The sequence below is a fragment of the Colias croceus genome, chromosome Z (assembly GCF_905220415.1).
Source record: "Colias croceus chromosome Z, ilColCroc2.1".
NCBI classification, from domain to species: Eukaryota; Metazoa; Arthropoda; class Insecta; order Lepidoptera; family Pieridae; genus Colias; species Colias croceus.
The window spans coordinates 15,989,863-16,011,303 of record NC_059568.1 but is presented as its reverse complement, the minus strand read 5'-3'; the positions used below and the strand labels follow the sequence as shown (position 1 = coordinate 16,011,303).

Below are 21,441 nucleotides of genomic sequence, written 5' to 3'. Positions count from 1 at the left end.
TAAATTATATTTTTTAATGCAATTATTCAATTTTATCTTGAACATTTGCAAAGTTATAAAATAAAGATTAATTTAATCATCGTGAATATTTGAAGGATTATAAAAGCGATAAAATTTTAAAATATGAAAACAGCTGTGGAACAGTATGATAATGCTAATCTTGTGCACTAAGCTTGTGCAAAACTGTTCATTCTGTAATATGTTATCTGTGCTCATAGTGCGAATATAAGTTATCTGTGCCACGTTGATTTTAAAAATGTCTATAATCTGTAATCTGTGACTTTGCCTGACATCTTTCTTTGTGCAATTTCTTCGGGTCGCTCGTGTAAAATCCCGTTATTTCGCTTTCGTAATTCGTTTAACAAAGGCTGTAACAATTTGCGACGGTGGAGTGATTTGTGTTGATCACGACACGGGACGCTGGCGACTGCGTGTGGTTCAGTAACACCGTGTTAAAATAAAATATTGTGATACTATTTTATCGATTCACCTTCTTCAACATATTGTTTTTATGCTGTTTATTTATTAGTGCTGCTCGGTGACCCGGGAGCCAGCAGCAGAATTTTTGTGTGGAAGTGCAACTCAAGGTACGTACGTTGAAAGGCTCGGTATACATCTCAGTGACTCAATACAGTGATAACTATTGAACTGAGTCTAAAAATATCTCGAAAGATTTTGTGAGCCATATAAGAATCGGAGGATTGCATCTCGGATTATTGGCACTATTTTATGACCATTTACTTTTGCGATTCACTGTTATTCACTTGAGCATATCGCAGTCGAAATGGAGCTCCACGAGGCATGAAAGTGGCGATAGTATTTTATCATCGTCACGGCATCTAGTCCGCTAACCATTGTAACTAACTTGAAGCTAAACATTATCTGTTTATATTTTACATAAAAATCGTCATATACTTCCTGGAACTTTGTTACCTACATTGTTTTGATAGTGTATACAAATGGATTTAAAATCAATAACAAGGAAGAATATTGTCAGTAATGAGTTGGTGCAATTTATCAATTGAGAGACAAGGTACAGATCAGGTTGATTGGTCCAATTGTGTGACCCTGGACTCCAATGACTTTATATGTGTGAATTTATACAACATAGACAATATAGTTTTATATTCTTGCTCCAAGATAATGTGTTTACTTTGGTATTTAAGAGCAAGGTTGAATAATATAAGAATCATGCAATATAAGAAATGTATTTTGTTTACATCAACAATTTTAGACATTAAACAAACATAATATGAAATACTTAGTATTTACAAACCTTCTGTATAAACTGTTATAAATAAATTATCATAATTACTAATGGAGTAATAAATAATACAAACTGGCTTAAGCATACTATTATTGTAATGTTACTAGTTTAATGAGATTTAGCTAATAATCTGTTAATGACTTGTGCAATGTATTAAAATGAATACTTGTGCATTGTAGCTTAAATTATAATCTCTATTGCACATTGAGCAGCAATAAATTTTTCCAATACATACACTAGACGGTCAATTATATTAAAGATTTTCTAGAATAATCTAAACTAATAAAGTAATATTTATATTAGGGAGATTTTACTCAAAAATTACTCGACTGACTTATAATAATTATTACTCATTGTTCTATTTTTGAATAGACACAACTTTACAAAGTAACATATTTATATGTTTTTTGTCCTGGGGCAACCTGAGTGAAGTCAGGATAATCAGCTAGTCAAATATAAACAAGATATATAAGTATAGAAATTAAAGACTTTTTAACGGATTTTAAACGCGATTTATTCATTATATTATTTTCCCGACGTTTTAATTAATGAATAAATCGCGTTTAAAATCCGTTAAAAAGTCTTTAATTTCTAAATGTATAATACTCGCATAAAATCAAACCCTAGAAAAGATATATAAGTTCCAGCGAGGATAGGTTCATGGCCCAGACTTCTGTATTAGTGACTATTTCTTTTCTTTATTTAATATTATTATCCATTAGAAGAAAGTCTAATGGATTGATTATTTATATAAATAATACGAAAAAAATGTGGCCTAAACCCTAAATATTGTTTTTCTTTTCCGTTTATTAAAAATGTCATTGGTGGAATATATTTGTGACTTTTAAAGTAAATTTCTGTACATTATCATTTAAATTTACCTTAAAATTTTACTCTGAACGCGCCTAACTAACTATAAAAGTTTATCTTCAAAATTTTAAGGAATAGTTAGGCAAGTGTCTTAAAATTTCATAGCATGTTTTAACCATGACAAATTACTCAAAGTAGGCTTGCGAACATTCAATTGCCAAATCATTGCATTTTATGTACAGTATGTCAAAATAATTTATTCATACAGAATGCATGATCACTTACAAAACTTTTGTAGCTTCTTTGGGAATCACACTTGGAGCGTATTTACAAAAAGAAATCTGGTTTTTATGACCAATATATTGATCAAATTCGAGGTTGCATACCTTCATCAGTGATCAGTATCTTTATTATAAATTATAATCATCTCAAAGTTAATAGTTATATGTATAATTGAGTTTTCCGTTTCTGTATGTCAATGAAGTATAGGTATTAAATTTGAGTTGAAAGTATGTGTCAAATGTAGTTAAATGAGAGGAGATTTAGTGAAAGGAAGATAACTAACAAATGGTGTGATGCAAGAGTATACACACAAATATATGTAAACACGAGGAAATAAGCATGTTATACAGCAGTGCAGTTATATGCATTTTTCTTTTTGGATTGCCTACACATAATTTTGTATGTGATTTTAAAAATAATGGACAAATTGAAAAGTTACAGTAATTTTGCTTTAAAATTTCTTAACAGAAACAATGAAAGCACCTAGCATATTAATATTTATCTACACTAATATTATAAAGAGGAAAACTTTGTTTATTTGTTTGATTGTAATGAGTAGGCTCATAAACTATTGGACCCATTTTAAAAATTCTTTCACCATTCGAAAGTTACACTATCCACGAGTAATATAGGCTATCTATATAATATTATCATGCTAAGACCAACAGGAGTGGAGCCACGCGGGGGAAACCGCGAGGCACAGCTAGTATAACTATAAAGTGATTATTAATATTATTTATTTTGTTATCAGACTGAGCCGTGTCTTGGGGAAAAATAAACCCGGGCACTACGGTGGCCCCAGAAACACCCGCACCAGCACCCCAACCACCAGGTAATGTGGCATTTTCATTTATGATACTTAACTCAATGGGATAAGGTTCCATTTTAGTTGTAGGATATGGGAGAAGAAGCTTAGTACTGTTTATGATAAACTCAGAAAGCTGTGAGATGGATATTAATCTGGTTGATAACTTTGGACGAACTTGTCTTAGATATCCTTAAGATTTAATGAAATTAAGACTTTTTTTATTGTATGGTATTGAAAAATAATCAGAGATGTTGTTTCTTTTTTTATAAAATTACTAGTTAGTTTAGTTTAAAATATCTAACAGAAAAGATGACATACTTGAATAGTATTTAGTTAAAAAAAAAATGATCCAATCAATAGGAAACGAAAAGGCGGAATATTGTATTTATATTTATTTGCCATGACATAAATGCACAATCAAAATCTCCATAAGTCATTTAACGTGACTTAATTACACGTATGGAACGTTCCGAAAACCTGAGCAATGAGATCGCAAAAAGGAACTACAGAGAAACGTAGTACAAACATTTAGGGCCGGCTCAGATATGGCGGTGCGCAGCGCAGCGCATTTTTCATTATCAAACTATTATCGACTCATAAAATAACATTCCAAACCGCAGCACACCGTCTTTAGCATGTGACACTTCGATGCTCCTCGGGCATAATTTGTTGTTATTTGATTTTGAATATTATTTTAATAACGACAAGGTCGATAATAGTTAGGCAAGGAAAAATGCGCAGCGCTGCGCTCCGCCATATCAACGCCGGCCCTTAGATTTTGTAATCCCCGCGTTATTGTTAAGGCGTGTAATATCGTGAGATATGCTTGTCGAGATGTTTGTTTAATGGTGTTCGCTAAACAATAAACAAATAGACGTATGTACGTTAAAAACGAAGGCCGTGATGTCATTGTTTTTCGATAGCCTCGTTCCAAACTTGAGATAAAAATATTGTTATCGGATGAGTGCTTGATGTATTCTTGCTGTCCGGAAAACGTAAATTTGGTATAAATGCTTTTCAAAAAAGTATAGTACAAATCTGTTAATTATATTAATTTTTATATCGAGAATCTTTATATTTTGGACACTGCATAAAAATAGGTTACCAATACAAAATTTGTGATATCATTCGATGGTACTAATTTCCGGAGAGATAAACATGTAAAATTAGTAGGATTAAATTCATTATATCTCCAAAAAGTATATGAAAATATATTAATTATATAATTACAAAGCTTTAACGGGAAACAGGATCTGATATCCAGAGCGCATTCGCCATACGAAAGTACATATTAACGATCGATGAAAAATTGAATTACGTCGAATGCACGGGACTGCACTGGATTGCGCTCGTAATTCCGCCAGATTGAGCATGTTAAGAGGTTCAATATATGAGAATTCTATTCCGGATTGGCTTCCTGTTACTCTATCGAGCTTTAAACTGCGTCTTATATTGTCCTTTACCTAGTCTACCGTAACAACGGAGGTTAGAGCGAAAAAATGGACTATAAAATGGTTTTTCTGAATTGCGGGAGACGGCGAGTTATTTCCGCAAAGTTAAATTGGATCGAATATCTTTTAGGTGTTTTTGGTAGTAATCAGTAGTATATCGAATATATGTATTTTTCTCCTTACATTTGACCCCTCAGACATTTCTACAATTATGTTTTTATTATTATATGTACCAAAAAACAAAAAGTTTATTAGCATCGGTATTCGAAAAGATCAATAACTGATATTTCTTTTAAAAGTAAAAATGATCACTGTGTGTAATGGAATCATCAATTTCATAATATACTAGCGGTCCGCCCCGGCTTCGCCCGTGGTACATATTAACGTTTTCTCTACATAAGAACCATCCTCGTACTTCAAGGAATATAATAAAAAAAGAATTATCGAAATCGGTTCAGCCGTTCTCGAGTTATGGAATTACAACGAAAAGTGGCATTGATTTTTATATATTAGATTTATAGGATATAATATAACTACTAATATGTTTAATTAGAGTTATACATAAACACGTATGAAGACACGCGCTCGTTTCATAATTTTCGCACATACTTGCCCAATATCTTATCGTGGTATTTATCAGTGTAAATATTAATATAAAGCTTGGATGATATCAAAATATTAATTAAAGCACTTAATTTTAACTGATTTCTAATTCCTGTGTGTCCAATAAAGAAATAATATTTTCATTCTGTGATTTTAGGTCAGGTGAAATTTCACGTTTGACTTCATTGTATCTTTTACTTCCGTATTATGTATTAGGTTAACGCTTACTCACTTGTTTGAAATATTAACATATTTTTATGCATATAACATGATTATTGTTCTTTAAATTTAATTATAATAATTCTGTTTCATTGTGTGTTTTTAAAAGATAAATTATAATTAAGATTAACGTTGATATACTCACATGTTTTATGATTTTAGTTTTCAGATAATTGTGTTGGGGAAAAAAGTGTAGAAGTTGCGCGAAGGACGTGACACGTTCGGTCAATCTAAATTCTAAGGGCTAAATCGTATAGTGAATTCAGTTAGCGTGTATTCGATTCCAGTATTATCCAATTTGTCAGTCAAATATATAGCACGCGTGTCACAATCGGACACAAGGTACCGTTTCGGTTGAATAATTCACACGTTTTACCCGCCTTGATGTATTATTTTTAAAGTAGGAGTATTGATTGAACACTATTAGTGGTGTCTCAGGGGTTTCCAACGTTTATCTTCGTTCCGTATAATTACGGTTGGTGGGTGTACACTATTCTCCGCGCTAACGTATGTGTAGTAGCCGCTAGCATTGTGTGATTGTTTTGCAAGATGTGTTGGAATGAAATATCAAAAATATTGTTGCAAATATTATATGTATTTGAAAGTTGTATATCTTTGTTGCACTGGTGTTATGCTAGATTTACCGTGTGTTAATGTGATCATCGTCGTTATTAAATTAATAGACTGGGTGACAATATGTACCTATAGTTTAGTTATTTATTTATAACAATTATAATAACAAAACAAAACACCTATCTAAAGATATATTTAATAAATAATCCACGTAAATTGTAAATAACCGACAGGATAACTTGAATTATTTCAATAGTAAATTTTCATGCATTTCAATTTATTAATTTTGAGAAGGACAGTACCTATCTATGCTTGTACATTCGATCTTTGGTGCAGTCGCATAATTCGATTTTTACATTGAATCAATTGAATGCTGATTGCATTTCATGTTAAAATCGTCGCTTGCTTAAAAGTTACTTTTTTTTAAAAACTTTATTTTAAAATATCAGTTCTCTATAAAATATGATTATAGTAGGTATTATTTATTCTCCTTATGTGTTCCGGCGTTATAAACTGTTCAAGAGTGTATTTGTACCAATATACGGAGTATTGCATCTAATACCAAGGTTAAGGTCATAAGCACACACACATAATTTTTTTAGTGCATCTCATCAAAGTGTTTATTTTTAAATTTCTTAAAACAATAAGTCGTTTGTTTTGTATCGCTCATTGTTTATTTGTGCATTCTCGGGATTAGTGACTCACTAATACATTGTTGTAATCACATTTCCCGAAATTAACGGGGAACCGACGTTCGGAGAGTTCAATCCGTGGTAAACGTATGTCCGTCTGAAAATAGTTATGTATATAAGTGTTTTAAGTATAACGAATATTCTATTTCACGTACCATTTCTTTAAAACACCATAATAGTATATCGACATTAGACCACAACACTACCACTCCAGCCTTCATGAAAAAATGTATGCAATTTCGCGAAATGTTCCACAGTCGATACTATAATTATGTTAATTGCTGTGAATTAGACTGCCACGCGAATGTGTACGGTGACGTCAGAATATGATAACGTCATTAAATCGTTTAGATTGATGCAGTCTTACACCGTCCGCACAAAAGTTCCCGCGTCTCCTTCCGATCTCTCCCAATGTCCTTCTATAGATGTTGTACTACCTGCTTCCCTCGACACTCGTATGGGAGTGGTAATTTATTTTATATTCATCCCACAAAATGCAATTTCGTATCTATTGATTAACACACGCCACACAATTAAATCAAAAAGCTTTTAAGCACATACGCGATGGAAATGACTATTATGTAACTAACAACCGTATGTTTTAAAATCTGATTTTATTGAATGTGTACTACAGCTTTCCGCTCGCGGGCACGCCCGCGTACTCCAAGGAAAACCCGCATAGTTCCCAGACAGACAAACTGACAGACGTACAGGCAGACAAATTTACTATTACGTTAAACCTAACGGCCTTATATTAATTAGTACATAAAGATAATGAATATTGACTCTATAGGGAGTAGGTACCTATATAAAAATATGAAAGGTGTAGAAAATTCATAAATAGTTTTATACCTAATTTGTTTTGACTACCCTCATTGGAAATCGACATATATTCGTATGTAGTAATTTGCTGTACGGCTCATTGTATGCTTCAGTTTTGTAAACTACTATAGCAATCGTATTGAAGAAAAGCTAGAAATTACAAGACTACCCTCACTCCTTTGAACGCTAGTGGTAAGCTACTGTGAATGGTTATAATATGCTGTTACATGATTGTTTTTATTCATTATAGATGCTGTTGCAGGGGTGCTGGAGATGACGGGCACGGATAATATCCGCTTTAGCGGTCACACTCTAGACAAGGCCACTAAAGCAAAAGTCACGCTAGAGAACTTCTATACGAATCTCATTTCACAGCACTATGAGAGAAAGCAAAGGTGGGTAGTTGCACAAACTAGTAATCCGATGGTATCGTGGTTGTGGGTAATTTATATAAGTTTCGTTTGGTAATATTTTGGGTGATCTGCCCCCGAAAGGTTAAAAGTAAAAAGGCGATTGTAGAAAAGTTTGAAGAAATATTCTGTTCTTATATTTTATGTCTTATTATTACTTTTAGGTATGTATCGTTTTCTTGCACAATAAAGTGTTACCTATAAATAAATAGTACCTGCTGTAATATATTTAATTTGTTCCCACAATCACTTGGTCAACACAATGTGAAATTTATTATTCAATAATAATATATCCTGAAGGCAGTACAAAGATAATGTAAACAAAGCAAATAATGACATTAAACCGCAATACGCAACTGTCGTTTCTCAAAGTAATAACCGGGTGTTGTGATTGTCGTTTTGTAATATTCAATAGATTTCCATTGCTTCGATTGCTCGATAACAGACCGTTTTTGTAATGTTCGCCATGGCGCATAATATCATTTTGGCACTCGCCCTGTTTGGATAAACGCCAATTTCTGCTTTTTCAAGACATAGACTTAAACTGCGAGTATTCGGCTTATATAATGAGGTGGGGAGAGGTTGAACGCGGAACGATCTCTTACTCTGAACCATCCGAGTTTCACAGCGGTGCTAAATATAATAAATGTGCTAGCCAATTAACCTATGAATGACGTCATTCAGCCGTAATTAATATTGCTGTGGATCAATAGTCCAGCTAATAACTATAGAGTTGACTGATGACTCCCATACGGTGTATTAGTTTTAATCATCACTGGTATCAGTCGGTGGTGTTCAGGAGTTGTATGGAAACGAATAAAAGAACAATAAGCTAATACACAATATGAATATGTTGTTCTTGTTAGCATGTTCGTTTCATGCTAGAAAAATGTTCGTATATTGTAGTCTTAGAATGTGTAGCATGTTTGAGCGTCGTTAAAATCCGGGGTGCTTTTTGTTATGAACACCTAATATTCTTTTATATTAGGTATATAGATAAAATCTTGTAGATCAGGATGTTCTGTATTTAACTATATTGATATTATTCAGTTAATTAGTGAATATGAGGTTTGCTCCAAATAATCCAAGCTGAATTTATATTACCACTCTTGCACATCCATTAACCGTATCCCACTTACTTTTTACTGCGTCAGGCCATCAGCATTTAGACGTAAAGTATAATAGTTATTGATGAGTATTTCTTCGTCCATAAATGGATATTACGAACAAAAACAGATTAGCATCACATAATTGTATAGACTATAGAGCGTTAATCCGCAAACGGTTTAAGTACTTTTACTCATCGATCCAGTTTCTGGATTATTTTTATGTTTGTATATATATATATATATATATATATATATTTTTCTACTTCTTATCTTAATTAATTGTTCCACCAAAGTAGGGATTTCGCCAATGTCCCTGGGGAGTCAAGTTTTACCCAGTTAGACTATGTTGGTCTTACCACAAAGCAATTTAAACACCATCTAATTTTAAACCAGGGATCTGTCACTTGAATTGTAGTTGTCTATGTGAAATACGACAAAACCAGATTAAAAACCCGCGCTTAAAGTCTGGTCAATATTTCACATATACTACAAGTAGTAAGGAACAGAAGTGCAAACCAAAGAAAAGCTGTTTATACCCAAAATTATACCACATCACAATCTTAACTTCCGTATTAGACCGACCGTTTATAGCACTTCAGCCGTGCAGAGCTTAATCCGATCCTGTTAATTCCAGTGGATGGAGGAACTAACTACTAACTTCAATGTATACTCTACTATATGAAATAGCACGTAGGTGTAAAAGGAAGTTTTAATAGGGATTTCTAGTAATTCGTCGACGTAGGGCATAATAGACTTATGCAATGCTGTGCAATGTGCATGCCTGATATACAGGGTGTAATCGTTATGTGTGCACAAGCGATTATTCCGTAAGTATTGCAGATGTCAAAAAGCTTTATACTGATATCTGATAGTGTTTAATGTAACTTTTTTGGATATTTCCCATTTTATTTTTTAAAAGTTATTATCGTCATTTTACTCATTAGGTAAAGAGCTTTCAGTATAGAGTCTTTTGATATCCGCAATAGTTACGGAATAATCGCCTGTGCACACATAACGATTACACCCTGTTAATTCGCGCAATCCGTATTTTTCAAATCTAACATGACCGTAAGGAAAAGAGCTTGTTTATTAAGTAGGTGGGTAGACATCCAACCAATGGTACCTACCTAATATTTCATAAAACAAAAGAGAAAAAACGTGGATCAAAACGTGTTCAATATTCAGCAACGTTCAGTACAAACTTTGGAGCGAGTTGCCAAAGCCCTTGATGTTATAATAAGTTTACACCCTTTTTACTTTCCATCGAGTAACTTTTCCGCTCGGCTGTCCTCTTTGTCCATTATACACGAGTGTGTACGAAACTCTTTGTTTATTTTAAAGGAAAATATACTTTATAAAAATCTCGGAATAACGTATTGTTGTGTTATAACAAAGAGCTTTGAAATCTTTGATACGGAATGATGTCAGTGGCTATTATTTGAAATTAAACATGCTACTGGCATATTGTGACCTAGTGAGGGTTCAGAACAATTCTGTTGATTAATGTTTGAAAAAATTAACCCACTCTTATTCAAATTACAGTTGTAATAGTTTTAGTGTTAATACTCTTTTAATGTGTTCATAGCTTGTTCTTCTATATATGTTATCCAATTAATCAGATATCGTAGCATATCTGCCACACAGTCGGAAGATAACATCAAATACAATTTTTGGAATTGATTATTATCTTTTTAAGAGGCACCAGGTGTTTCAGAACGTGTTTTTTAAAAAGGTAATAGGAATTCTTCTATAACAATAGATTTTAGATTAAATTCCCTACGTAACCACCACAAAAAAGGTGTTAATTTCAATGAATGTTTACTACTCAAGACGGACATTATGACGACCTTTTAATAGGCTTTTGTGAGTCTAGCCTAGGGTTCCTAATTCCTATAAACTAGGAATTGGGAACCCATAATATAGTAACACTTCTAAAATGTCTACTGGCATTTTTTCTGTCTAGACTGGAGAAGCTGGAGGAGTCTCTTAAAGATGAGAGTCTCACAGAGAGCCAGAAGCAGGAGAAGCGCCAGCAACACGCTCAAAAGGAGACGGAGTTCCTTAGGCTCAAGCGTTCTAGACTTGGGGTTGAGGACTTTGAGCCTTTGAAGGTAGGATATACGTAGAATCTGAGGAATTAAGTGTTGCTGTTGAAGTATAGCGTATGACTATATTAAGAAACTATGGAAGTTCTACACAGGGTATTAAATTCCATGTAATATGAACAGTTATTGTGTAGGAATATCCAAAAGAAAAGTAACGAGCTTTATGATCCCTTTAGGAGTTGTAAAGAGATTATCTTATTAAGTTTTATAGTTCGTATTTTTTCAATAGATAAGAGAAGATAAGAGAAATAATGATCCATTCAATAAACGTATTTATAGTTTCCGGGTCGTAATAGTAAAGGTCCTAAATCCTAATACTCAATAATGTTTCTAGGTGATAGGTAGAGGGGCGTTTGGCGAAGTGCGGCTAGTGCAGAAGAAGGATACGGGACATGTGTACGCTATGAAAATACTCAGGAAGGCGGATATGCTGGAAAAAGAACAAGTGAGTAAATAGTGATGTAATAGTTTAGATAGATAGATAGATAACACGTTTATTCATAGATATCAAAAAATACACATAATACAAATTACAAACACAAAACATAAAATCAATTAACAAAATCAAAACACACAGTATATAAAAAGAAAGTTTTCGACAAAAATATCTTATTGCCTTCATAAAATCATGACAGATAAAATCCTAGGAAAATTCTACACATGCCGTTTTGTCTGGAGGAATATTTGTTACTCTCTTACCCCAAAATTGCTTATCAAAGATGTGTGAAATCTTGTACAGATATAGATTTTAGTCTGGATTAGCACACAGGTTGCTTTTTAATCTGGTACCCAGTGAGTGAAACCGCATGCGGTACCTAGTTTGATAAATGAATAAAAATCATTAGTAATTTATGGTCAACTTTATCTCGTTTCGAATTACATTACCTAATGCAACGTCGTATACATATAGATAGATCTAAGTGGGTGTTGCAAGATTGACTAAATTTGATGTATGAATAATGTGTGACTCAAATGGTCGTGTTCTTCAATATATTATGAGTGTGTCTAGTATTGGGGACACATTGAATATTATTTGTTTATTTATGGTAATTGCTGGGTAAATATTTTCACTTTAATTATTATTTGATAGGAATATCGTGCGTTCTTTTAATAACGGGGCTATTCATTTAGGCTAGGTATTAAAATTTCTAAGTTTGCTATTGTTATGCTAATAATTTTTCATATATTATGTATTTAAATGTGGGCTCTACGAGATTAGGTTGGTTCACGACCCTTAAAACAGATACGGATTACGTAACATATCTATAAGGTGTATAAACAAAGGACCTTAATTTCAAATTACAATTGTTCACAGGTAGCCCACGTCCGAGCAGAAAGAGACATCCTCGTAGAAGCGGACCACCAATGGGTCGTGAAGATGTACTACAGTTTTCAAGACCCCATGAACCTGTACCTCATCATGGAGTTCCTCCCTGGAGGTGACATGATGACGCTCCTCATGAAAAAGGACACCCTGAGCGAAGAATGCGCGCAGTTCTATGTCGCTGAAACGGCGCTGGCGATCGATAGTATACATAAACTTGGATTCATACATAGGTATGATCTCTATTAAATGTATAAGAATTTAGAAACTCTGTCTGTCTTGGTTTATGTCATTTTCACGAAAAGCTATTGAAAATATCGAATAAAAAGAACATCAAACATTCTCTAGTATAACACCTAGAAGAGTCTACTTTCATAGAATGCATAGCATAGCAATGCATAGCTGTCGAATCTTATCAAAATCTTCAATCCCATATATGATTATATCTCAATAAAATAAAAAAGTATATTTCACACCTTCTCCATTATTTTATAAAACTATAATTAAATAGTGCAATTCTACAATTACTTCACACAATTTCGGTGTCACAAAAAACCATATATTATTTTAAACAAGGTATAAAAAACTATATAATTTTCCAGGGACATAAAACCAGACAACCTCCTACTAGACGCGCGCGGGCACATCAAGTTAAGCGACTTCGGCCTTTGCACGGGCCTCAAGAAGAGCCATCGTACCGACTTCTACAGAGATCTCTCCAGAGCGACACCTTCGGATTTCAGTGAGTTTATTTCTAGCCATAATACCTGCTTAGTAATTGTTAATTTATAATTTGATAGTAAATAGTTAAAGATCTTGGGCGCTGAAATGTAGTTGAGGAAATTTTATTTGAATCAAAGAAGTTTGTCAAAATCATTAATAACTAGTTAAAAGCGTAAAATCATCGAAGACGTTATGGATTAAAGCACAAGTCTAACAAACCTATAAAGTATAATCATTAAAATTCGTCCAGTACTTCTTGAGTTACTAGTGGTTAAATAAATGTTTTTGGTTACGTCAAGTATATAACACAGTTCCCATTTTATCTTAAAAAAAAGAGTGTGTGTACTTATATACACGCGTCAGAAGTTATACTTCTTTGGCGTATGGAAAAAATACTAGAATATACAACTTGAACATAGTTATCAATTTTCATACCACCTAGAACTAACTTCATGCTGTTAAATTTAGGTGTCGGTGTGCGCGCGCATCGTAAAAATTCACTCTCATCATTTTTCTCCATCGCGCCAAAAGAAGTATAACTTCAAAGATATTGTTAACCCATTAGTGCATAAAGTTTATTAACGCCTTTTTCATTATGATCACTGTAACATATCATCTTTTAGGGTATCTTTAACGATTAAATTACATGAAATATTTAGTTTATGTAAAAGTTCAGATTTTATAGCCCGTCCGTTAAATCGGACGTTATGCACGGCGGACACAATTGATGTTAAAAAGAGGTTGAATAAAAGTACGGATTTTATGAAGAAATTTATTATAAAAAGCAACAGAAAATAAACGTATTTTAATGCATGATGTGATATGCCATATGGCATTTCGGGTGAAAACCCACATCACATTTCTGACACTGAAATTTACTTTTTCCTCCACATTGGTTTTCACACCGACGTTCAGTTCTTATTGGGACCAGCCTTGGGCCAGATCTTTACCGTCGTACCTCAATGTACATAATGGTTTCACTGGCTTGCGACCTTGATGTGGTGGTGTGCCATGTGACGAAAGTAAGCTTCTTGCTATGAAACGTCTAAAAACGAATAAGGACTCAGTTTCTCTTGTGCAGCCATAAGTAGTCCAGAGGATTTTGACATCTTTTACTTTCATCTGATGGTGGCTGTAAACGATATTCAGTACAAATAAAAGCGGGTTTGTCTTTTGTCCAATGTGTAGATTTTTTCTTTTTAGTTGGGGGTTCAGAACTTGAAGACTTGTTATGTGTAATGAAAGTAGAAAGGGGCTGCTCGTCTTCGCTATCGCTACTTGATAAAGAATGATCATTCGACGATTGCCGCGTATTTGAACCAAGAGTTGTAGACGTTGATGGAGAACAAAAATTGCTATCACCTCGAAAACGTCGCAATTCGCAGTTAGCTTGCAGCAGTCCTCGTCCTAAGTGAGTTAGGTTCGCACCATGCTCGTCATCGGATTTTGTCACTGTCTTCGTCAGTAACCTAATCGGCATCGATGGGCGGCTCAACGTAAATTATATTTTCTGTATAATCATCAACCTCCTCACACTCCAAAGCAGATAATATTTCATGAACTTGTTACCTGTAACAATTCAACAAAAAACACCACATGCAGTGCCCACCGTGCATAACGTGCGATAAATCGGACGGTACGAAATTCGCAAGCATAGTATTCAAAATGACAGTGACTACGTACAAATAACATTGAAAATAAATAGTCGAATAGTTTAGCAATCAAAATATCCATTTATCACCCATAAAACTAAACAAAATATAATAAAAACACAAAATAATCTTACCTTTGCCGCGAAGAATTTTGAACGCGTGCCGCCATTTTGCGAATTGACAGCTGTCTCACATGCGCGTTAATATATTTTATAACAACAGTGCTGACACGTTTGAAAATATATTCAACTACTGTTTTAAAAAGATAAATCTTGAGTAAAATATATAATACTCCTAAAATAACGATTTTATTGACGTCCGATTTATCGAACGTTATGCACTAATGGGTTAATAAAAATGCCCATACCAAAGATGTCTATCTACATATCGAGTAGTCTATTTCCCAGTATCGACGTCCTCCTCGGCGATGGACTCCAAGCGGCGGGCAGAGTCGTGGAAGAGGAACAGGCGTGCGCTAGCGTACTCTACAGTGGGCACACCGGATTATATAGCGCCTGAAGTGTTCCTGCAGACGGGATATGGACCGCAGGCCGATTGGTGGAGCTTGGGCGTTATTATGTAAGTTTAAATGTAGTCTGCGCATAATTGGGTAGTTTCCAAAAGTTTTGATTGGTTTTATGGAAGGTATACTGGGTTTTAAAGTGTCAGAAGTGTTCCTATAGACTGGATATTGGTATAAGGCTGATTGGTGGAGCTTGGGCGTTATTATGTAAGTGTTTATGTATTTTGCGTATAATTGGGTACTTTCGTAAAGTATTGATTGGTTCTATGGAAGGTATACTGGGTTATAAAGTATCAGAAGTGTCCCTGTAGACTGGAATGAATCAATGAATGAAATACTCTTTATTGTACGTACACAGAAATAAATTTTGTTACATAATTAAGATAGCTTATAATAGAGATGTACAAAGCGGCTTTATCGCTCGTGAGCGATTTCTTCCAAGCAACTCGATGTAGATATAGAGAGCAATTGGATATGGGTATAAGGCTGATTGGTGGAGCTTGGACGTTATTATGTGAGTTTTATTGTGATTTCGTGTAAATATTTGTATGTTTTCTTAGTTATGCGTGTAAAAAAAATTCCGGGAATTTTTAAGGTTTCTGGGGTATTTGCGAGGGGTTTGCTGGACTATGTAGTGCCAAAAGTGTTCTTGCATAGTCTGCAGATTACAAAATGGTTGGTAGAATTTGGAGGGTATTATGTTATTGTTGTGTTATAGCGGTTCTTGTTTTGAACTGTTTTGGAGTTTGGATAATATAGCGTCAGAAGTCTTCCTGCAGGGTGCATAAGCACCACAAGCTGTTCAGTGGAGCTTGTGTGTTAGTATGTAAGTGTTTTGGTATTCGGCATAGGTGAGGGTAGTTTCCGGGAACTTTTGAACGGTCCTGGGGTCACAAGTGTAGGTCGCCATAGTTTATTGCCAGAAATCTTCCGCACATTTAACCATTTCAGCTCTTAAGGGAAATGTATTTACATTTTACAGAAGTCTGGGTGGATTCTAGTGTATGTAATGTAAAGTAAACCTTATTACTTCTCCATGAACCTTTTGGAAATCAGAATAGACCATGTTGTATATTTTGTGACTTTTATACATTTTTATGCACATTTTCTATTTTATTTTGCTCACATTGCGACGTTTTATATTAAATATAAAACTTTATGTATTGTTTCTTGCTTTTATTTATAATAAATATGTGTATTCTTAGCATTTGCCTCTCATGCATAGCGAATTTCTCGTAATCTGTATTGCTTACTGAATTATATTTATTGATACTGAGAATTATATCAGCATAATTACTGTTATTAATTTAGAAGCTATAATGATCATAGCTTAAATTTTCAAGGAAAACTACGATAACTCGTGGATTTAATACTACTCTATTCAACAGAATGAAGCCCTATTCAGCCAAGCAACAACTGTTTAACATTCATTAGAATGGTCTTTATTTTAATGGAAGAAACACAATTGAAATGGGCTCACAATGACAATAATACGAAGTTTAATTGAAATCTTGTCTTCCGCAGTAATAACTATCTTAACATCACTGTATAGTGAAAATTTATATAAAACTTATGTTTTATCGTATTATTTTAATAAATTTAATCTTATGTGTCGATGTGAAACTGCAAAGCATAAGCGATACTTATGATTCACTTGAAAATTGAATTGAGGAAATATATTTTGTTTCTATATTATATGAATATGACTCATTCCGCATCAAAATGCTATCTTAAATGCTTATTCTCGCATTGCAATTGTTCATGTCACCTATTTCTTTTGTGATTTATTATTGATTTTTCTGTTCTGTAGAGTAGATTTTGGCTGTACAACGGTCAGACGTGTTACCTATTTACATAACGCATGTATAAATGATTATAATAAGGGCTCAACTTGTCTTTCTTCAATGCCATAGAATTCTACAAAAGGTACAAAGTTTATAAGCAATTATAGCACTTAGGCTGACCGTTAAACGTACATTTAAGGAAGTTAACATTCTTATTTAAGGAAGTTTCAAGATTATTTTAAGCAAGGCAGATATTGAAAAGGATCATATAAAAACAGTGTTAAAGATTTCGACCTTCTTCATAGTAGTAAAACATTGTTGTTTATATCTTTGGTCCTGCATCTAAAGTAAATATAATTTGGGATCAGCGTATACTGCGAATTCACATAATTGGAACTAATCTTGCAAGCGATTATACTAACCTTCATATTGCACTATTGCAAATGGACTCGTATACATATTTTGTCAAACACCAATAAGCAAATATAACCCCAAAATAGTGCGACCAACTCTTTGCCTTATCAATACTGTTTCCATCTTAGCGAATATAATCACCCCAAATACTGCTTCACTTAAATACAATTAAAAACTCGAATACGAAGTATCTCTACGAATCTTTTTACATTCCAGGTACGAAATGTTAATCGGATATCCGCCATTTTGTTCCGAGTCACCGCAGGAAACCTACAGAAAGGTGATGTCCTGGCGGGAGTCGCTAACGTTCCCGCCGGAGATACCGATCAGCGAAGAGGCTAGAGAGACGATACTGCGCTTCTGCTCTGAACCCGATCGGAGGTGAGATTAAGACTGTTAAGATAAGGTTGTGGCCAGGGTTATATGTCGAATAAGATTAGGTTTGTGAATAAATTATTGGGGTAAGGAAATACGGCTCATAGGCTTTGAAACTTGCGTGAAGTCAAATAAGAAAATTATTGATAACTCATAATATCAATACATATAATAAAATTGTAGAAAAGTGATGTCTGTACAATGAAAATATTAAAAAAAAAAATAGCAGGTGTTATTATTAAATCGATCCTGAACCCAAAACTGTAGTTAAAAAAATTTTTGTCTGTTTGTCTGTTTGTCGGTTTGTCTGTTTGTCTGTTTGTCTGTATGTTTGAACACGCTAATCTCAGAAACGGCTTATCCGATTTAGATGCGGTTTTCACTAATATATTGTGGTAAGCTTCATTTAACATTTAGTGTTTATTTCATGTCTATCGGTTCATAAATAAAAAAGTTATGACCATTTAAGTAATCACAGCGAACATTTACTAAGGCATTCTATACATGAATTACTTTATTACATAAATTATACGCTAAAGTTATTCCTTGACATGTCCAGATGATCATATCGAAAGTCCCCAAGCGTGGGGGGGGGGGTTTATGCTGAGGGGGTAGTAGGGGGGTCAAAGGATCTTTATTTAGATTTTTGCTCATAAGTCTAAAACCTGCACAAATAGCATTATGGTTACTTCTAGGTAAATTTTCTATATAAAAGGTCTTTGAAATTATGTCGTAGGTATTATATATTTTTTAACCCCCGACGCAAGGGGTGTTATGTCCGCTATGTGTGTTTCTGTCTGTCTGTGCCACCGTAGCTCGCTAACGGGTAATACGAATTAGATGCGTTTTTTTTTCGTTACATTAGTTGTTTATTATATATAGGGGTAAGTGGGAATGAAAAAAACGAATGCTGTCTGTTATACCCAAGTGATATATCAAATGAAAAAAGACGACCTGTCAGAAACAATTAGTCAAATTTTATCAAAATCGGTTCATCCATTTATTTGATATAGGGGTAAAAGTGGGAATAAATAAATAAATTTTATCAAATATACTCAATGATCTGACGTGAGAAGAATAATGAGGCATATTTAATCAAAATCGGTTCATCCATTTATTATAATATAGAGGGGTAAAAGTGGGAATGAAAAAAACGAATGTTGTCTGTTATACCCAAGTGATATATCAAATGAAAAAAGACGACCTGTCAAAAACAATTAGTCAAATTTTATCAAAATCGGTTCATCCATTTATTTGATATAGGGGTAAAAGTGGGAATAAATAAATAAATTTTATCAAATATACTCAATGACCTGACGTGAGAAGAATAATGAGGCATATTTAATCAAAATCGGTTCATCCATTTATTGATTTATAGCGGTAAAAGTGGGAATGAATAATCGAATGTGGTCAAATAATATACTCGAGCGGCATATCAAATGACGTGTGAATTACAATTAGTCATGTTTTATCAAAATCGGTTAATCTGTTTATTACATATAGGGCACCTTAGGGGTGATAGTGGGGATAAATAATCCAAATGGAGTACCAAACGAAAGGATACATGTACATATATAGGTATGATTAGACATGGTTAAGATCAAAATCGGTTCTGCCATTTACTAGGGGTGAAAGGGAAAAGTTGAAAGTCTGTGAAAGTAGAAGGATATGGGAACGGGAGAATAACCACATCCTGGAAATTTTGAACTCTTCTGTACCTAAGTTTTATAGCTCAGTTTAGTAATAAATTTTACTAACAGTTCTTTTGTGTTATTATTTATTTTATTTCTTAACTGTTACATAATAATCTGTAAGTACCTACTTATAATTTAGTTGTATATGATAGTACGTGTTTCAAGACGTGTTTACTCAATAATTGTGTGTTAAGTAGTCACTATGCAGTCACTATTCCACGCGGACGAAGTCGCGGGCACAGCTAGTTATAAATATGTATATGAATAACGCCCAGACCATTTTCTTTACTTTCTGAATGCGTTAAATCAAACACAAGACAAAAATTTACATTTTATTGTATTTCGTACACAGATTATTATAAAAAGTATTCTGCATACGAATAAAAATATGCATCTATTGTAAAAAGATATTTCGCCGATTTTCTGTGATGGTATGGACCTTTCCCGGTGCGAACTAGCTAACAAAGCGTGCTCGGTTCGCATTAGAATATTGCAAAGTTGCTGGCAATATTTTGTTGCAATAATTAAACAATTTTTACAGCAACATTTTAAATTTATTGTTGCTCCACAAACGTTTATCACATCTACGAAACTTAATAATATCATTCACCCCCAGGCTAGGCTCCCAGCGCGGTATAGAGGACGTCAAATCGGTGTCCTTCTTCCGCGGCGTAGACTGGAACCACGTACGCGAACGACCAGCCGCCATCTCGGTGGACGTCCGGTCCATAGACGACACGTCCAACTTCGACGACTTCCCAGATGTCAAGCTTGAGATACGTGAGTGGCGAGCTTTATTTTGTTGGCCATGTTTGATTTTGACAGGGATAGCGAGAGCGGCATGCTTTGTTTTGGTTGTTTATAAGTACGGAGAGACTTATTTGCGTTATAAAGTCTTATGTGTTCTCAATTTATAATATAAAAAAGCCCACTAATATTTTTATATGTATACTTACCATAAAAAAGAGGCATATACAAATAAGATTGTAGGATAGCATTTAAGTTACTCTAAAATATGGATTCGGCAATTTCTAAATGGAATTATACATGAAATTAAATAGTTTTATTTATATCGATCCACCTCAAATACTTCTATAGTCACAATTCTATAGACAATAATTTCAACAATGACCGTTTAATTCCAGCATCAGCGCCCATCACCCAAGACGGCGAGGTCGCGTACAAGGACTGGGTGTTCATCAACTACACGTTCAAGCGCTTCGAGGGGCTCACACAACGAGGCACGCCCACAAAGAAGTGATGACACACACACTGAGCTTATTCCCAGAAAAATATATATCTTTTCCACCCCAGAAAAAATGTCCGTCAACTTTTCTTGGACCTCCCAGAAAAATATTGCCTAAACTTTCCATTGGACCTCCCAGATAAAAATGTCCCTAAACTTTTTTACCCCAGAAAATAATATGTCCCAGAACTTTTTCCCTTGGACTTGGAATGTCCCCAAAACTTCGCCACTAACGTGCACACGAACTTACATACTCATAGCAGTTCCTTAAGCGATTTCACTAGGAAACTTCTAGACGTAAACCTACATATAAGTAACGTGTTTGTGTATTGAGAAAAGTAAGGTATGGATTTCTATGAACCGTCTTCGGAATACTAGTTATATTTTTCTGGTCAGTCTGGTCTATGTATGTTCGGTTTTGTTGGATGTATTGAACAATTCTATAGTACATTTATTTAATATTCTCATGCGTTTTTTTTTTGTTTTGTGCGGTTTTCTCGAGTATTGTATTGCGTAGCGCGTTGTGGGTTCTAGCATAGGTATGCAAAGCTTTCT

At 34.1% G+C, this 21,441-nt stretch overlaps 1 protein-coding gene and 1 long non-coding RNA gene across 3 annotated transcripts; one reads left to right on the top strand and one right to left on the bottom strand.

Moving 5' to 3' along the window:
• The first annotated feature begins 295 nt into the window (after positions 1-295).
• On the top strand, positions 296-21,349 carry LOC123704986 (serine/threonine-protein kinase tricornered). 2 transcript variants are annotated; one of them, XM_045653522.1, is made up of 11 exons: positions 296-587; positions 3,111-3,191; positions 7,778-7,922; positions 11,010-11,157; positions 11,486-11,596; positions 12,467-12,708; positions 13,078-13,217; positions 15,246-15,429; positions 17,788-17,952; positions 20,257-20,420; positions 20,786-21,349. In XM_045653522.1, the coding sequence occupies exons 3-11, from the start codon at positions 7,801-7,803 to the stop codon at positions 20,899-20,901; spliced, it is 1,392 nt and encodes a 463-aa protein (XP_045509478.1). In that variant the 5' UTR covers positions 296-587; positions 3,111-3,191; positions 7,778-7,800; the 3' UTR covers positions 20,902-21,349. The 2 variants fall into 2 exon arrangements, with proteins under 2 accessions (XP_045509478.1, XP_045509479.1); XM_045653523.1 differs by lacking the exons at positions 296-587; positions 3,111-3,191 and adding an exon at positions 5,710-5,782 and having other exon boundaries at positions 7,790-7,922.
• LOC123704993 lies at positions 13,752-15,065 on the bottom strand. Its single transcript, XR_006753240.1, has 2 exons — positions 14,985-15,065; positions 13,752-14,767 (listed from the first exon to the last, which is right to left on the bottom strand). It is a non-coding gene; the product is annotated as an uncharacterized LOC123704993 (long non-coding RNA).
• Positions 21,350-21,441: the final 92 nt, after the last annotated feature.

Bases quoted from the DNA above. Each gene is read 5' to 3' on its own strand.
- LOC123704986 (XM_045653522.1), top strand. From the start codon at position 7,801: ATGACGGGCACGGATAATATCCGCTTTAGCGGTCACACTCTAGACAAG. The intron at 11,158-11,485 runs GTAGGATATACG...TAATGTTTCTAG, and splicing joins AGGACTTTGAGCCTTTGAAG to GTGATAGGTAGAGGGGCGTT. The intron at 11,597-12,466 runs GTGAGTAAATAG...AATTGTTCACAG, and splicing joins ATATGCTGGAAAAAGAACAA to GTAGCCCACGTCCGAGCAGA.